Source organism: Psittacula echo (genome assembly GCF_963264785.1).
Source record: "Psittacula echo genome assembly, chromosome: 3".
NCBI classification, from domain to species: domain Eukaryota; kingdom Metazoa; phylum Chordata; class Aves; order Psittaciformes; family Psittacidae; genus Psittacula; species Psittacula echo.
The window spans coordinates 111,685,553-111,702,716 of NC_137736.1; the positions used below are offsets into that span (position 1 = coordinate 111,685,553).

The 17,164-nt window shown below is 39.5% G+C and overlaps 1 protein-coding gene across 2 annotated transcripts; it reads right to left on the reverse strand.

Moving 5' to 3' along the window:
- Nucleotides 1-2,551: 2,551 nt before the first annotated feature.
- On the reverse strand, nt 2,552-16,777 carry ELMOD1 (ELMO domain containing 1; the record flags this gene model as incomplete). Of its 2 annotated transcripts, XM_080612654.1 has the most annotated exons (10): nt 2,552-2,724; nt 4,471-4,604; nt 6,089-6,139; nt 8,209-8,232; nt 8,549-8,617; nt 9,782-9,915; nt 12,934-13,063; nt 15,160-15,257; nt 16,453-16,481; nt 16,633-16,777. In XM_080612654.1, 10 exons carry the CDS (start codon nt 16,775-16,777, stop codon nt 2,552-2,554), a joined length of 987 nt encoding a protein of 328 aa, XP_080468780.1. The 2 variants fall into 2 exon arrangements, with proteins under 2 accessions (XP_080468780.1, XP_080468781.1); XM_080612655.1 differs by lacking the exon at nt 8,209-8,232.
- Between the last annotated feature and the right edge of the window lie 387 nt (nt 16,778-17,164).

Here is a 17,164-nt window from a genome sequence, read left to right on the forward strand (position 1 = left end):
CAACCTAAGTCTTCTCTACTCTTAGACAAACCAATACCTGCACCCTGCAGTGAGTATAAATCTTGATTCTACTTTCTTGAAACACATTTCTCACTTCTTTTCTTTTTTCTGTTTCTTTCATTTTCTCCTCCCTAAGGAAAGCAGCACCCAGCTCCTCACAGGTCAGCTTGGAGGTTATCTTTTTTTAACGAAAATTCAGGTTTGCACTGTGGTAAAAGGCCATTCCTGAGGAGGAGGGGAGGCAGTGCCAGGCAGACATTCTCCCTCAGTAGAGCACAGCCAGTTTGGCAGGCACCAGGGACACTCTGCCCCAGGTTTGACAGCGGTTTTGAGAGCAAGGATGTCACAGGCCACACAGCTGAAGCATGAGTGGGCAGGAGGATAAGATCTGTAGGCACTGGCATGCAGAGGCCCCACAGAAGAAGGAATTTCACACTTAGCTTCATCAAAACCATCTCCCTGCAAGACAGGAAAAACAATCAGCCAAAGCAGCAACATTACAGTGGCACAATCTGACACTGAGACAGATGACATTTTCTGGTTTTATTTCAAGCTGACACCTTGAGACAAGGTGTAACAATTGAGAGGATCACAGCAGTAAGGAGGTAGCAGGGACCTTAATGCCTCCCTCCCTGCCAACTCCGTGAGCTCCAGTGCCGAGAATTAAAAATAAACCAGCATAGCCTAACAAATTGCAGAAGGTATTGAAGTCAGAGTGGGGCAGGCAAAGCAAGTGAGAGTCTAAGATTTGAAACAATGAAAAACTGTTGCTAGAAACTGATTTTAGAAGTTTCAAGACTGATGCAAAGTCATCTTTGATTCTCCTGATTATCAATAACCAGTTTCCAAAATCAATGGCAAAGTTCAACACACAGTTTTTATTTCTTGTATTTCATGCAAAATATGCAATAGTTAAAACTTCCAGTTCCTTATCTCCAAATTAGTCAGAAAAGACTAATTATCACAACATCCCGAGAGTTTTGCTCATTAACTCCACGAGTGCAAGTTTCCAGCCCTGCAGAGAAGCCCTAATGCCCATCTTACATTTTAGCAAACAAATGAGAGGGCTTGAATGCAAGGAGCTTCCCAAGAACTTTAACTACCCCCCACTGATTTACTTTTCACTTATAAAGCGATGGCCCAAGCCGCAACTAGAAATGGTATAAAGAACCTGATCCGAGGAAGTTCAGATCACTCTTCAGACCAGGGAAATACCACAAAGCTGTTATAACCCCCTTTACCTCATCCGTTAAAGTAAGCCAGCTTTCACCTGTATTAGTGCATATCTCAAAAAACAAAACCCACAATGCTTCAGTTTAGAATGACATATAATTTATTAATATAATTCACAAGTAGTTGGACACTACCCAATCTCCATATGCAAGTGATTTACACAAACATAATACTAAAATTGATTGCTTAGAAGGTAAAAAATACCATGGGTATGAAATGCCATGGTAGATGCTGTTCACTATACTACACAATCTTCATGTCAGACACTTTTACTCATTTTTTAGAAAAAAAGGCAGTTTGCCATTTTTAATTCTTTTCATAAGTAGTCTGGGAAACTCAAGTGGTTTTGCTCTAAACCTTCTAATCAATTATTCCTCCCAGTTCTTAGGAACTGAATTGACAACCAAAGCAACATTCTCAGTAGTCCAAAAAATCCCCCAAAAAAACAAACCAAAAAAATCCACACCAAAAACAAAACAGATTTTTGCTCCCCCGAATTCACCAAGCATAAGGTGACCAAATCATGTTGCCTTCCAACATGCAACACGAAATACTAACCCCTGTAGAATGTGCTGGAATTTAGACCATGCTTCACCATGGTGGTGTTGGTGACAACAGCCTGATGATAGAATTTTTGGCCCCTGCCAGTATCCAGTGGTTGTGAGTGTGTTTGCAGTTCACTGTGGATGTATTAACATCACCAGACCATTTGGTATTCATGCAGCTGTGGAGTCTGATTGCAATTCTGCATAAACTCTTCTCACTGAAACTTGTGTCTCATAAGCCTCATTAATTCTGCATTAAGCATATAATGGCTGCATGGAGAAAATTGGACTTCAATGTGTTTGCCTGCATCAATTAAGTTACACACACTACCTTCTAGATGAGGTCCAAACAAATATTTTGCTTGAAATGCCAGTAGTTACCTTAAAACATACCAAGAAGTTAAAAAGCTTTCACAATACAAGATCCAGCTACTTATTCCACATATACAAAAACACAGCTAGAGAAATACAATTCAATTGTCAATGCTGAATTATGAGGAAAGTCTAAAAAAATAGAAAACCTCTGATATCCAGACATCAATTCAGAATGTAACACTGCATAATGCGGCAATATGAGCACCCATTTAAAATGAGAAATCCCCAACAAGAGAAGCAGAAGGGGATCTAGTACATGTGACAAAAAAAAAAAGTAGATGAATATTGCACCAAAAACATGCATACAATTGCCATGGTCATTCAGTATGCTAGTGATGATCTAAGCAGTGATCTAACACAAGAGGAGACAGTGTTTCCAAATGAAATTGAATGAGTAACTACATATTGATTAAACTTTCTGATGCAGCAAAGTGAGGACACAGAGCCATTTCTGGGTTCTGGAGCTGTTTCAAGATTTGCTTGTGAAATTTCTCTCTGACACGATTGAACTCCATTATATCCAGTGGATCCTCTTCAATCCAGAATTTGTGGAATTCATGCATTAAGTAGCCTACAAAATAATAAAAAAGGAGAGTATGTAAAGATCACACACAAGATTATGAAGAGCAAATCCTGGTCACTGAGGTCTGACACATCACAACAGTATGCAGGGACAAGACTAAACCCGTTTTGGACAAACCCCAAATGTGATGAGTATCACACATTGGCAGAACTTCTCAGAACAAACACAAGAAGTCACTAGTTGTCTTGACATACAGATACATGAACTAAAATATTAAACTAATGTGTATAAAAGCAGGGAAAGATGCTGCTGATGCTGCTCCACCAGCCTTTTGTTTATATTTAAGTTCTGCCTCACAGACATTTCCTCACAGGTACATTGCTTACCCTTCACTAAAATAGAGGACGTACTCATAGGTAATATAACTGTTACCATCACGTCTTTCTGTATTAACACTTCCTCCTCATTCATAATTTTACCTTGTGTGTGCATGACCTTGCTGGAAATGTTGTTTAATATTTATGTCTATGATCCTGGAAAGATGAGTGATAAGGTGATAATACAGAACCACTGTGGTAAGACATTCCTGTTACAGGAAGAAGCTTGATTCTATAGCAGGTTTAATATATAGGCTCTGATTAAGGCCTTTACCCTCTCAGTTCTGTGCCATCCTTGGACTCAAAGAGTTTCACTGACAGGAAAAACATTATATCCAGCACTAGGACTTCAGTGAACTGAATCCAGTCTCAACCCCAGCTTCCACAGCAGATGAACCACTGAAGATGTATAATCTTACTTCCCAACACAGCAAAATGTGCAAGTAAGTTTTCTGTATTCCAGAAAGTGAGGGCTTTTGTTGTAAAAAAAGGTTTAATTGCTTGTATCCATTTATTTCTATTATGTGACAACTACAACATACATAGCTTCAATTTCAAGGTATATTCGCGTAGTCATATTTTTTGCCCATCATTAATTTGCAAAATGAACGTTACTTTCAGGAGATGTTAATTTCAAAGAAAAGTTCAGTAAAACCCCTCCAAAAAACCTCACAAACAAACAACTAAATAGCATCCTTGTTCTGAAAAGTCTGTACTATTTCATGGAACACATGCCCAGGCCACTAATATTTTCCACTTATCCAGTTAAGCAATAAGAAATTATTATAGCTGCAAACCATCTGTTATCTAAATAGGCAAACTTAAAAAAAACCCAAACAAATAAAGAGAACTGAACCTTTGCAATTGCCATAAATGTGGCAAACAGTGCATCTTAACTTCTCATCAGATTCTTACCTATACATTGAAAAATATTAGAAGCGTTGCTCTCACTGTGCAAGGATGCACAGCAGGTCTGTGCTGCAGGAGGGATGCTGTAACATGGAGAAAGGGCTGGAACAACTCTACTGAAGGGGGGAGGGTGACACTTGAATGTAGATACAAATATTTTAAGACAACTGTATTTATGGCAAAGTGAACTCCAGAAGCTCTTTAAAGCACCCTTAGAGTGCTTTTAAATAGCAAGAAACTAACATGACAGGAAGATCACTCGTTCAGGTACCTGGTAGGGTTTTTTTGAGTTATTTGGTGGGGTTGTTTTGGGGTTTTTTTTACCCCTTAGTTTGGTAGTGGCATCAATCACAACCCAGAACTTAATTCAGTCATCCTAAAGACAGGAGAACAAGACCAGCATGACAGTCCCTGTGCTGTGTCAGGAGATTTTGATAGTATGGGTAGTACAAAAGTGTTACCAGGAGTACAGTTTATGTATTTCCCACACCCCTCCCCAGCCACTTACAGAACGTCTGCTGAAAGTGCGTTAGTGTTGGTGCTTCTGGAGCAACATTGTAGAAGTGGGTCTTCAGAGCTCCACTCACAAGCAGGTTGTATGCAAGGTCTGTTATGTTAATGCCCACGATAGCAAAAGAATAGCTGTAAGATAAAGAAGCAGCAACATTTGTTGAATGTTTGTCTTGTTTCACTACTCTGTAAGAAACACTGATGACTGAAACTGCAGATTTTGTGTGCTACTGAGGTGTATTAATTTTCTCCTTTGTGAGCTTTCAATGTGAAGGGGCTGGAAAACACCACGTATTTATCCTGTCTGCTTTGTACAGTCTAATGGCAGTGTTTCCCTTGTGAAACCTATGGTCACAGCAAAAAACAGGAGTTTCTTCACTGTGCCAGCATTTTCAGTGTAGTAGCACTGATTCATTCCTATGGAATAAGAACAAGCCCAAGTGTTCCTGTGCTCACTTCTGACACAGGACGAGCACTCCACACAGTGGCTGTACCTGCAGGGTGACCCATCATTTGCTATTTTAACCCACTTGCCCAACTGGAATTCATTACCCACAGTTAGGAACATCAGGTTTCAACAATCAGTCCTACAAAGACATTCATATGGCTAGAGAGCCTGTAAAAAAGATCCAGCTGAGTCACCTCCAATGTCTTCCTAAGACAGAACTAGAAACACAGGCCAGAAAACAGGCAGAAACCTAAATCAGAGCATGCTGGAAGCAGAAATAAGAAAATCAGACTCATGAAGCAAACTTCTGTCCTGCTAAAAGGTATCAACAAGGAAAGTACATTTAAGCAAAACACAACTCAGAAACTGGAAGTTATTTCTTGATTTGTAAGCCTGTTGCGTAAAGAACTTGACGTTCCTAGCAGTGACTATTTCCCAAGAAAACATACGATGTCCCACACTGGCATTTAGTGATAAAAGCAAACTTGTTTAGTTATTAAATGATTCCTCCCCTCCTCTAAACACAGCTGTCTTCTGCAGATTGTCCTGGGTATTTTTTCAGTTATCTCCGCCAAGCAAACCAAACACATTCCTTTTCTTTAACCTTTGATACATTTCAGAAGGAAAAAATAATAAAAGTCCAGAAGTTAACTGCAACATGGGGCCTAATGGCAAGTTTCACAGACAAATTAAATTTGGGCATTAAATTGTTGTATTATAGATTTTCAGATATACTCAGAACAACCAGTTCCATACTCATGGATAATGCAGCTGTACCAAACCTACTGCTTAAGAAGAAAGAAACCTAACTAATATTTCTTCCCTATTATGCTTTCCTGAAAGCAGATCAGAACCTGGCTGTGACAGTAAGAAGTGAGACTTGATCACATTATATGTTAAGAAGAATTAAACAGCTATTCATCACTGCACTATTCATAGCATACAGAGACAGCTTCTCCTTTTTGGTTATTTTTCCTAATTCTTACTTTAAACTGCTTTTCCTGTAATCTTTGATCAAGGTCAAGGTGTGGTTAAGCCAATACATGTCAGTATGTACACAGAAATTTCCTTTAAAATGTAACCAGGAAACACCTTTTTCCCCTCAAATATACAGCAGCATTGTTAACTGTTGGCCTTGTGGCAACTTTAAAAGGATTTTTAAACTTACCCAATTGCTTTATCAAACTTTTTCTTCTCCCATTCGGCTTTGCTCAGTTGGCTGGGGGGGGAGGGAGGAGGCAAGAAAAAACATTAAAATCCAGCAACTGCCATGCATCACTAAGTGATAAATATTTTCTTTTAATTTCTTTGATATCTTTGATATCCATTGAGGTAATCACATTTAACTGTGCTTCTGACTGAATGGACTGGTATGAAAAGACTTGAAATGAGTGACTGGCTTCATAGCACTGCTGATAAATTTATTTAATCTTTACCAAGTATAGCATCTATGGCAATGCTTCCAGTAAAAGACAGTTATTTTCTACAGTGGCCACAAAATTAATCCATTTAGATTAAGTCTGAGCTATACAGAAGTTGAAAATATTACATTTCTTTTAACTCAAAGATATACATGGCACTCATCACTGTAGGCATAATTCACCTGAAGCAGCAAACATGAAAAATGCTCCTCTGACAGAAAGTATTTGTGTCCAGCCAAATCAGAAGCCACTCAAGAGTCAAAAATAAGGATTAGTATTTCTTATCATTTGGCACAATAATGCAGAGCTTTTCAAGGACACAGAAGGTCCCTCCTGTAAAATTGGTTAGAAAACAGACTGATTTTAGACTAAATTTCTGCTGTTCAATAACATTTTCATTTATAGAGTTGTGTGATGCAACCAGTCGGCCAATATCCCACTCTCATGGAGCAAGTTCAGCAGAAATCATTGCCTGCATTTATCACCAGCTAAAAGCAGGCATGGAACCAACCTTAGACATGCCTGGGCGAGTTTTGCCTTGGTAAAGCAGATCAGAGTTTGCAAGCTTTAGATCCGAAATTACAGACACCAATGTGTTCTTGGACTATACTTGAGCTACAATTAGTATATATTACACTAAAAACAATACCCTGACCTTCATGTAAATACAGTATTTTAGAATTGTTGCTATTAAGTACCTAGGTTCATACCCATTCTGACCTGAGTGTTATCAGGTGGCATGACTGAAGATGAAACTTCACCTCCTAAATGGCTTAACATTCAGGAATACATCAGTCTTCACTCATTTCTCTAAAATCTTAACTGTCTTTGTAGGCTGTGGCATAACATCAGTTAGAAAAACCCAAGCAAGCATTGAATAATAAAGGTGGCACATGTAGGATGTGGACAAGCAATACAATTCAACAGACATAGAAATTACATGAATCATGATCTCGTCATAAACTAGCACGGCTGCTAAGCAACCACATGAGGAAGAACACCACAGGCACCACCGGCAGTATCTATCTTCTACTGAATTCCCTTTCAAGGGCTAGAAATTGCACATGCTCACACAGCACTCTAAGACAGTCCTTGGTAATCAAACATGTAAATGAAGAACACTTGTGTGTTCCAAATGCTTTTTGTCACAGAATTAGCATTGAGAACTCAACCACAAAATACTGAGGAGATTAAAAGCTTCACAGGATTCAGATGTGGACCTTCTATAGGGAAATCTACTAGCAGAAGAAAAATGTCTTTTAAGGCAACTGATTACTATGCAACCAGCTAAGAGGCATCTCCACCCCCAGTAATTATGGAATAAATCTCCTATTCACAAATCCCTCTCAACACAAAATTTTTGCCACTTGAATGTACCCGACTTCTCAACAGTCAGGACAACAGGCTGGCCAGATTAGACCCACCATTTGTCAGGGTAGACAGAGTATGTGACTATAAATAAAGGGACTCTTCAGCTGTCCTAATAAATCCTTGGCCTAGACTACTTTTGATTACCAAGTCAGTCACAGCTGTTGTGATACCACAGTGGCACTGCTTAGACTTTTTCTCCTACACATGAAAGTCTCCCACATTTGTTCCTTAAGCCTGGTACCAAATAAGTCTAAACCACAATGCTTTAGCTACATCAAGCAAGGTTGATTTCATTCTTTATATATAAGCATTTTCTATATATAAGCTCAGATGTTGCACCATCAGCTATGTTTGAGTTAACTTTAGAAAAAGGAATATGGATCTCTCCATGTTGCAACAAAGACTTTCAGTTTATAACACTCCAAATTTGCTGTATGGTTTGATCTTTATTTGCATGTAGGGTCTCATAAAAATAAGAAAAAAGAAAAAAAAATACCTTAGTTCCTTCTTAGTGACTTCCCTTCATTATGAAAAGATAAAAGAATTAAAAGAAAGGTAAATAAAAATACAAAATCATTTGAAATTAGAAGTATAAATGAAAACATTTAACACTAAGTTTAACTATTTCTAAAGATTCAGTATACAAGTTTGCCTTTTGGACTTGATCAGTTATCATGGATGGATCACGATCATGATCAATCCAGTACTTGAAAACTGATAGCATGTGGCAAGACCCAAGCATATGCCCAACAAAAACCACCTTCCCCCTCCTGCCCCGAACTCCAGCCAGGACAGCATTCTTTCAAGTTATTTTTTTTACAGGTTTCAGACATTACCTGTATTTAGGATGAAGAGAATCAGAGAGAACTTGCTGAGCTATCTCAGTGTCCCATTCAGCAAAATACCTGCAGATATATATGTTTAGGGTGAATTGTTAAAGAAACACAATGAAAAAAGCATTTTAACTTATCCTGAGCTGTCCATGGTAGGACACTACGTGTGTTGTGCAGTATGACTAGCATTTAAGGTGTTAAATTCATTAACCTACTACTTAGACAACAAAACGAAAGCACAACCCCATGAGCTTGTTACTAGAGTCCCCTTTCTATCCATCCTACAAAAAAAAGAAAAATCAGTTGCTTATTACTAGAGCATGCTGGTTGCTGAGATCAAGAGAAAGGAGTTCAGGCTTCTGGATGTGGCAGATTCATTAAGCAAGGTAAGAGTCATCACAGGAGACTAACTGAAATACATGGTACTGATTCATCTCAGTTGAAAGTTCAAAGCCAGAGTCAAGAGTCCAGCTCCTCCACTGAGCTTTGCTAAACAGTGACGTACAGACAGTGGATGATTTATGTCCTTCAATCTGTAAAAGCAGAAAATATTTCTTTTTCCCCTCATAGGGGGAGGTTATTTTCCTAAATGTTTCAAAGTTATGTAACAACCTGCAGTAGATAAAAGGGCTGGAGGAAATAACAGTCATTGATTGATTCCCAAATTACTAACCACACACAGTACCAACACCTGGTGTGCATGAGACAGAAGGGAAAAGTGATGTAAACTCACTGCTTAATTCTGAGTATCGTCAGAAACAGAAGCAGCAGTCTAACTACAGAAGTCTGCCATCAAGATCACATTTCAAGTGTTTTGGCCAAGAATTCAGCATGAAATTCCCAAACTGAACAAAAGAAAGCTGAGCAGTAACATTAACCACCCGCCTATTCACTTGCAGGGCATTTTGTTTAATGAGATCTAGATATTGGTGAAAATATACTTTACAGTTTCTTTCTTGTGGGAATAGAGTGCTAAATTACTGTGTCACAGAGAAACGAAGACTAAAAAAGGGTTTAGCAAGTGGTGTTACTGAGTTGAATTAGGAATACCAAAACAAAGGAGACCCCTTCATGACCAGAAACCCTCCAAAAACTGGGCTAGCAAATAAATTCTTTCAGTTTTTTATATCAAGTCCCTAGCACCTTTATATGTTATTCCCACAGACTTGCTAAAAACCTTCAAGTAATGCTGCTTTTCATGACTTCAGACACACATTGACAGAAGAACATACTTACACCAAGTTATATAAGCCCAGGAGACCCATCCCTCTAAAGTCTGTTTTAGGATCATCACCTTGGAAACCAATTTCACACCACTGCTTCGAAATCCGAGCTTTCAATGGCGAATTGGGCTTCAAGCATTTCCACAACTAGGAAAATTACAGGTAAAACATAATGAAACTTCCACACATTAGTAAGGCTTCTTAATTTTAAACCAAGCTATGTTCTGATGTAACACTGCTATCCCAGCAATCCAGGCATCAACTCAAATTAAATTCCTGGAGGTGAGGAAAGTGGGGAGAAATCCCAAACCACTATTAAGCATTGCAGACATTTCAGCTCTGCAAGGCCCTTCTGACCTTATCGGCAGCTGTTGTAATGTCTCTCAGAAGAGCTTGTTTTGTTCACACCTTATACATCAAGCTAGTGTCTGCTTCCATAAGCACAAAGACAGGAATGGGCTGCAATTTGGTTGTAAATCACTGTCAGAGCCGCAGGCAATCAGCCCTCAAGTCCCTGAGGCCCTGCGGTAATCTTTTCTCCATCATCTTTTGCAAGTCTCTGGAAGGGTTATAAATCAAGAGTGCTGACTTGGCTATCACAGTGCTGAAAAGCAAATCAGAGAACATAAAATAAAAATCCATACAAGAATAGCATGTGCCACCTCCATACTTAACTAAGGGGTGAATCATTCATTGATCTTGCATAAAGAGGAAAAAAGATAAAGAGATTTAACAAGCCAGATCCTCATCTGGAATAAATCCACTTAGCTGCACTGGTCCAGCAACTCTAGTGCCTATATATCATGTTGCTAGGCACCTACAAGCAGCCTAAATTGACACATCTGATAAATACATAACTTTCTGCACACCTCATGTGCCGTATCACAAACTTTCCCTTTCTAAAGTGTATTAAGAAATCAGGTGTTCTCCAAGAACTACAAGTAGGTGAGTACAGCCTCAAGAACTACAAGACAAGGCCTTCCCAAGGGAAGGAACTATATGCACATTTCCCAAATAAGAAAACCCCAGAACCTGTGTTAATTTTAGCAATTCTAACTGCACTTAAAATGAAGCACCTTAGGAAGGTTAATGATTTCACTTTGTAATGACTGCATAAAGCATCATGATTTAAACCGTATTTGCTATCTTTCTTGCTCATCCATCGACAATAAATACAGTATCATTCATTAGTTCAATCACATTAAATTAATCTTTCTCTCATTCAAGTGCCCTCCTGGTAAACAGGAATAAATGATAGACATTAGGAACTTGAATTACCCATTGCAGAGATCACTTAGCAGAACACCTAGAAGGAAAGAAAATCAACTGGCCTATTCTTCCCCAGCATGGGTTGGAAACAGAATTAAACCCTTGGATATATTTCCATTTGACATGAGAATTTGCAAAAGCAAAATTGCTGTAAAAAGGTGTTAACAACAGGCTACACTAAAGGCTGATAGCAAAACTGATACTTTCTTCACCATTATGAATTTTACAGCATAAACTGCACTGCTTAATCTCCCCTCAGATAAATACTCAGTTTCCATTCTGCTTTTATTCTCATGCAGTTATGTTGTTAAAGCACTTCTGTAACTACAAATCATCACTGACATGAATCTCAGGAGCATCCAAGAACCAGGACCTTGCCCTCACAGGACAAGAGTGGCAAGGGAGGAGACCACAGCCAGCCACCTTGTGCTTCTCACCTGTGATCCTGTCCTCAGACCCAAATTCTCGCTCTCTGAGCAGTGCAGATGCCCAGTTTATTTAGGGATGCTTTCCTGGAGTCAAAGGCCCTCATTAAACCTGCAGACAGGTACCTGGTATTTTCAGGGACCAACACTGCAGGCTGGCACCTGGATCTCTCACACCCAGGACACAGGCTTTCTCACTAGGTAAATCTGTGTGTCCTTTTAGTTAAAAGCCCACTCTACCCCCAGAATATTGTATGTTTGGCTGCACACGGACAGGACTTGAACAGGAGAATTCCATCTGCCCCATCCTACCTGGTAGCTAGAGCACTCCTTCAGGGGCAGCTCTGGATTTTCACTCCTAGTTGGTGAGACTCCCATCTCCCAGCAAGCAGCCAACTTTAGACAGCTTTCCAGACACCTACAGGAACTCTCTGACCATTTTAGGCATTTGATAGAAATAGTTACTTACATCTGTAAGTGTTTATATACAAGATGCCTACTGGGATTTGTGGAAGTGACTGGAAGCCCAAGTAATAAGGTAACATTTCTAAAGCTCCCACTGTAATTTGTGTGAAGCAGTATGCTGCAAACCAGAGCGTGGAAAACAGCTTCATCATAACACCACCAAACAGGCGATACGTTTTATAAGCCCTCTGAAAATTCTGTAAAAAGGCATTTATCTGCAGATCACTGTTCTATGTTTCTTGCCATTTCTCCTGCACTAGCTATGATGAGAAACAGGATCAGAAGAAATAATGGGACTTGCTACTAGACTATTTTCTACCCCCTTTATTCCTTCCTCAATTCCTTTCTAATACAAGAGCTTTCTAGCTCTCCCTCTGCTTATGGCTTCAAGACTGTCTTCCTGAAAAAATACTTTTATCATCTGTTCCAGTGCAAGGCTTTCCTGAAACCATGAAGTAAAACCCAACTGGCATGGTTGTCATCATTCTGCATGCATTATCTAAAGAATGGTTTCATTTTGTTTTCATTTGAAAATAGACTTGGTAAATGTAAGTGCGTAAGTCATCATCTCTCGCCCTTCCACCCTATGCAACGAAAGCTAGAGGGTTGCCATTGTGATACACAATATCTTCAAAAATGCAAGAAATTGAAGAAAAAAGAATATTATTCTGGTTAAGAGAGAAAAATACCCTTCACACATTGAAGAAAAGAGTACTGAAGTAGGACATCAGCCTACTTTTACAGGGTTCATAGCGCAGAGCTGTTATCTGCAGTAAGAGCTGGGTATCCAGTGCCTAGATATAGTCCAGCCAAAGGACAGGCATTCATCAAGCTGCTGGCTTGGCAGGGGTTACACTTACACCCAGACCAGATTAATATTCTATATAACCTTAAACAGGTACACGATGGAGAAGGCAACAATGCCTCTTGATGTTTCACAAGAGAGGCTGTTTGGAGCTGACACACATAAAAAGGGATGCCCTTTAAGTACCTCTCAAGCACCTACCTTCAGAAGCATTTCCTCATGTTGTGGATTCTCTGAGTCATACGGCTCTCTGCGAAGCTTTTCAACCTCTGCAATCAGATTTCTGTACCCCACAATCTGCAGCAGGCATGCTTGAAGAGATACTCCCAACCTCAGCAGAGGGAGAAAGAAGTAACATAATCCAGCTCAATCATATGAGCAGCACTACTAGGTACCTACCTGATAAATTCATTAATGTACATGAGTAATATTACATATATTAATTGATAGCCCAAGACTTTAATTACAACAGGAGAATTTCAGAGATCAATATTATACTAAACAAGGTTGTGAAATGCTTAGTGCCTTCCTTAGATGACAAAATTTGGGATTTTTTTTCTAAACATGCTTCACTTTTTATACCCTACAGGTGTACAGAAAGGCTGCATTTTAAAGAAAGCTGAAAAGCCTGACAAGACTACATATGAAATGTTGTAGTGCATCACTAAACCACAGTTGTAATGTTTTTAACTACTCTAAAAACTTGGAGTAGTTTAGAACAGAACGTGACAGGTGATGGCAGAGCAATTTTATCTTAAAAGAAAAAAATATTGTATTTTTAAGTTCCAAGTTGCACAACATATACAAAGTAAGCCACATTTGCAGTTTATCTAAAGCCAGTCAAATGCTCTATGCAATGGTATTCATGGCAGGGGGAAGTGGGTGGAATTAGTTTCCCCACTCTCTTTTTCATTAAGGGATGCTCTCCTCCTTGCCAAACAGAGGAGGCAGATGAGCTGCTGATGCCCCGCACCTCCTCCCTGCCATCCCTGTGCTGGCAGTGGCAGTTCTCAGAGCACAGGAGCAGCCTGCCTGGGCTTGCGCTTCAGCTCCAGGTGCTCCATCAGGGAGAGAAGAGTCCAAAAACTGGGAGCATTTCAAGGACGGCCTCCACAGTTAGTGTAGACTACATGTGTCACCTGGTTATTCAACCTACTTCATTCCATCACTAAATATACACACTTATCTGTGAGACATTGATAAAGGGAAATCACTGTGGGTCTCCTCTTCAGGTCACAGCAGCCCACAGCCTTCAAGAACAGCTCAGTGCAAACACCCCTAGAATGCTAGTTCAGCTCTGCAAATATGCTACATTAACAAAAATTTGCAGAAACACATACAGTATGACACATGTCCCTGTCTTTACCACATGAGATTTCAAGTCTCTGCTATGCAAGAGAAGGCCAGAGCTTCTGAACAAGACAGTTTGGACACAGGTTTTCTTATGTTCAAGAGTGGGCAAGTCAATGAATTTTCCTTAATCCTGACTGAAGAAATACGGACTTGCTTTTGCTGAAATTTCTCCAGAACTTTAGTGTAAAATAAATGGCTCACAAGCAAAACTGCAGTGCAGATGCTTAAAGTTTAGCAGAACTATGATTAACTTAATATAAAGAACAATTCAGTGGTAAGGTGTGTTTCTGTGTATGTAGCACCACCTTGCACACCCCAGGCCCCCATTCCCCACTACAGATGCCGCTGACCACTTGAAGAAAAGCAGCAGTCAATTTATGGGTACTCATTTTGGATTATATATATCAATTTCAAGTTTAGAAAGAAGAGTGAACTTCAGACTTATCACCTGAATAATGTAACACTCTACCACAAATTCCTGACCTAGGCCATCTTGTGCCGTATGCTAAGGGCTGAGAAATAATGCATCACAAAAGGGGTTACTCTTGCAATACACACTTGTAAATTTAATGGTTTGTTGTCAGTCTCTTCAATCTCATATCAGCTATGTTGTATCATTAAAACTTGAGCTTGGATAATTAAAGGCAGTTTTAAAATTTAAAAGAGTATACTATTTATATCAGTTACAACAGAATGATTTCTTCCCTTCTCAAAAGGCCACATACAGCCTTGCTAAGAAGCATCACTGTCACTGCCAGGACTACCTGCCTTGGTGGTATTTTATCCCTGTGGAAGTGGTCCCCATAAGTCAATGCATCAACAATATACTAAGACAGCATGATTCAGGAAGCAGATAGAGATTCAGGACTTGCCTGTTACAGTCACCATAAAAGATCATTCATTTTTTCCATCAGCTTTTTGACAACAAAGCTTAAGATGGAGTTTCATGCTGAGAGATGAAATTCATCTTCAAATTGTGTGCCACAACAGCTACAGTGAACTAGCACTCCATGGACCCAGGCACTGAAGAAATCAGTAATTCCCATTTGTTTTGTAAGGAAACCATAAACTTACTGTGGATTTATATCTGGATTAATCCTTTTCAGCTCCATGATGTCATCTATTGTTTTTTCAATAGCATCAGGGTGAACATTTACTGAAGTTTGCAGCCGCTAAAAAGATTTTAAACACATGTTAATTCTTATAGAAGCTATTATCCAATAAAAGTTTAACAATGGTAAATTTGATACCCAAAAGCTTCTAGATTAAGAGCCCAGAAGACTCAACTCAACATAAATACACACACCTTTCCACTCTACTCAACCTTACTAACTACTTTCAGGCATTAGCCCTATAAGAATTCAAGTTACTTCCCATGCCCTTGTAGTCAATAGCATTTCTGTGGTGGCTGCCAGTGAAGGTGATCTGCACCGAGGCCTTTGATCAAGAAGCAAAGATCATCTCCCTGATTACACTGGAACTGCTAGCTTTCCTTTGACAGCTCTCCCAACACACTGCAGTAGAACAGCAAAACATTCTTCCTCTCTCTTGCATGTCACTGCACTTTGTAGAGATGTCCCTGGAAGTTCAGTATTCAAAAACCAACATTAAAAAATTAAAAGGTTGAACTTTCTGGTGCTTTGTCTCAAAACTACACAATTGCCTAAATGGAAGCTTTTAAATAAGATTCCGCCTTTCTGTTTATGCTACAAGTATATTTGGAAGCATTATGCTGAACTATGAGCTATGCGACACTGGTTTTGCTAATGCTGAGGTAAGCTTTTCAGCATCACTGATTCTCATGCCAAAGAGAAATGAACACCTGAATGATGCTATTTGACATACACACAAATGCTTTGTCAGAATTTAGGATAGCATACCCAGTGCTACACTGAAAGGATGAAGCAAAAGAGGCTCTTCTCCATTAACATATTTGAAATGAAAGCAAAGAACAGTTGTCTCAGTTATCTAGGAGCTCCTGCCCTCAGCCTCTTTTATCCGTGCCTTCCACATAAAACCCCTGAGGTGTAAAGTGTGTAAGTGACTGACTGCAGATTACAAAAATTCTAAGACAGGATGAGGAATCAAGCTAAGAAGCCCCAAAATATATCACATCATCGTCACCACAGCTTGCTGCCCCATTGATTCATCAGTGCCACAGTGTGCCTGTCCCTGGAGCACAGGACACTCTCCCTGAATTTGCAAGATCACCTGCTGTTGTGGACACAAGACCCTCTTCAGTAGAAGATGGTTTTAATGAAAATCATATCAAGCCTTAAAGTGTTTTTTGGGGTAAGCAAACAGACTGAACAAACCAAATGCACAGGACACAACAGAGAAAGGTCAATGACGAGATCGTTCACTCACCTTACTTTTTGAACCTTTCAGTGATGCCTCTGTAGGAGAACAATATTTGAAAGCATCATGTCAGACAAGCTAAGTTTATATTTGATTCATTGAACAATTATTTATTTATAAGAACAAAGTCATACTATTTTTAGCAGAGGTAGAAAGGTACAAAGGCATGCAGAAATATTTTGCAGTTACCTATTTTCATAGTTCTGGCAGCTCCAGGTTTGGTATTGTAGCAAATCCTTTGCAATTCACATTGACCAGTTAGTTTCCTGACCACAAATTTCAGGCAGCGCCACAAGCACTTGCAGTAGAAGTACAGGCATACCTGGACAAACATCCTGGCAAAAGAAGAAGCCTTGATAATTAGAGTCTTAAGTAGAGTTCATTTAAACAAGGTCACCACCCAAGCAGAAGGCACTTTCTCAGCCCAAATTCCCATTGCCTAAGAACATTTTTAGAGCAAAAGCAGCTTTCACACTGCAAACAGTTATCCTGGTAAGTGTTAAAAATGGTTTTTACTCTTGGCATGTATGAAGTGCCAGAACTGGAAGCACAGAATAAGCTCCAGAGTTCTCAAAAGGGTATTTCTGGAAACTCGCTGTCCCCTTAAAATAAAAGACCAGTTCCTACTAATACTTTGGAGAAACAAGACTACATGAGAAGGAAGCACAGCTCACCCTGTTATGGCTGCTGAGTATCCAAGCAGTCACTACATCCTGGCTTA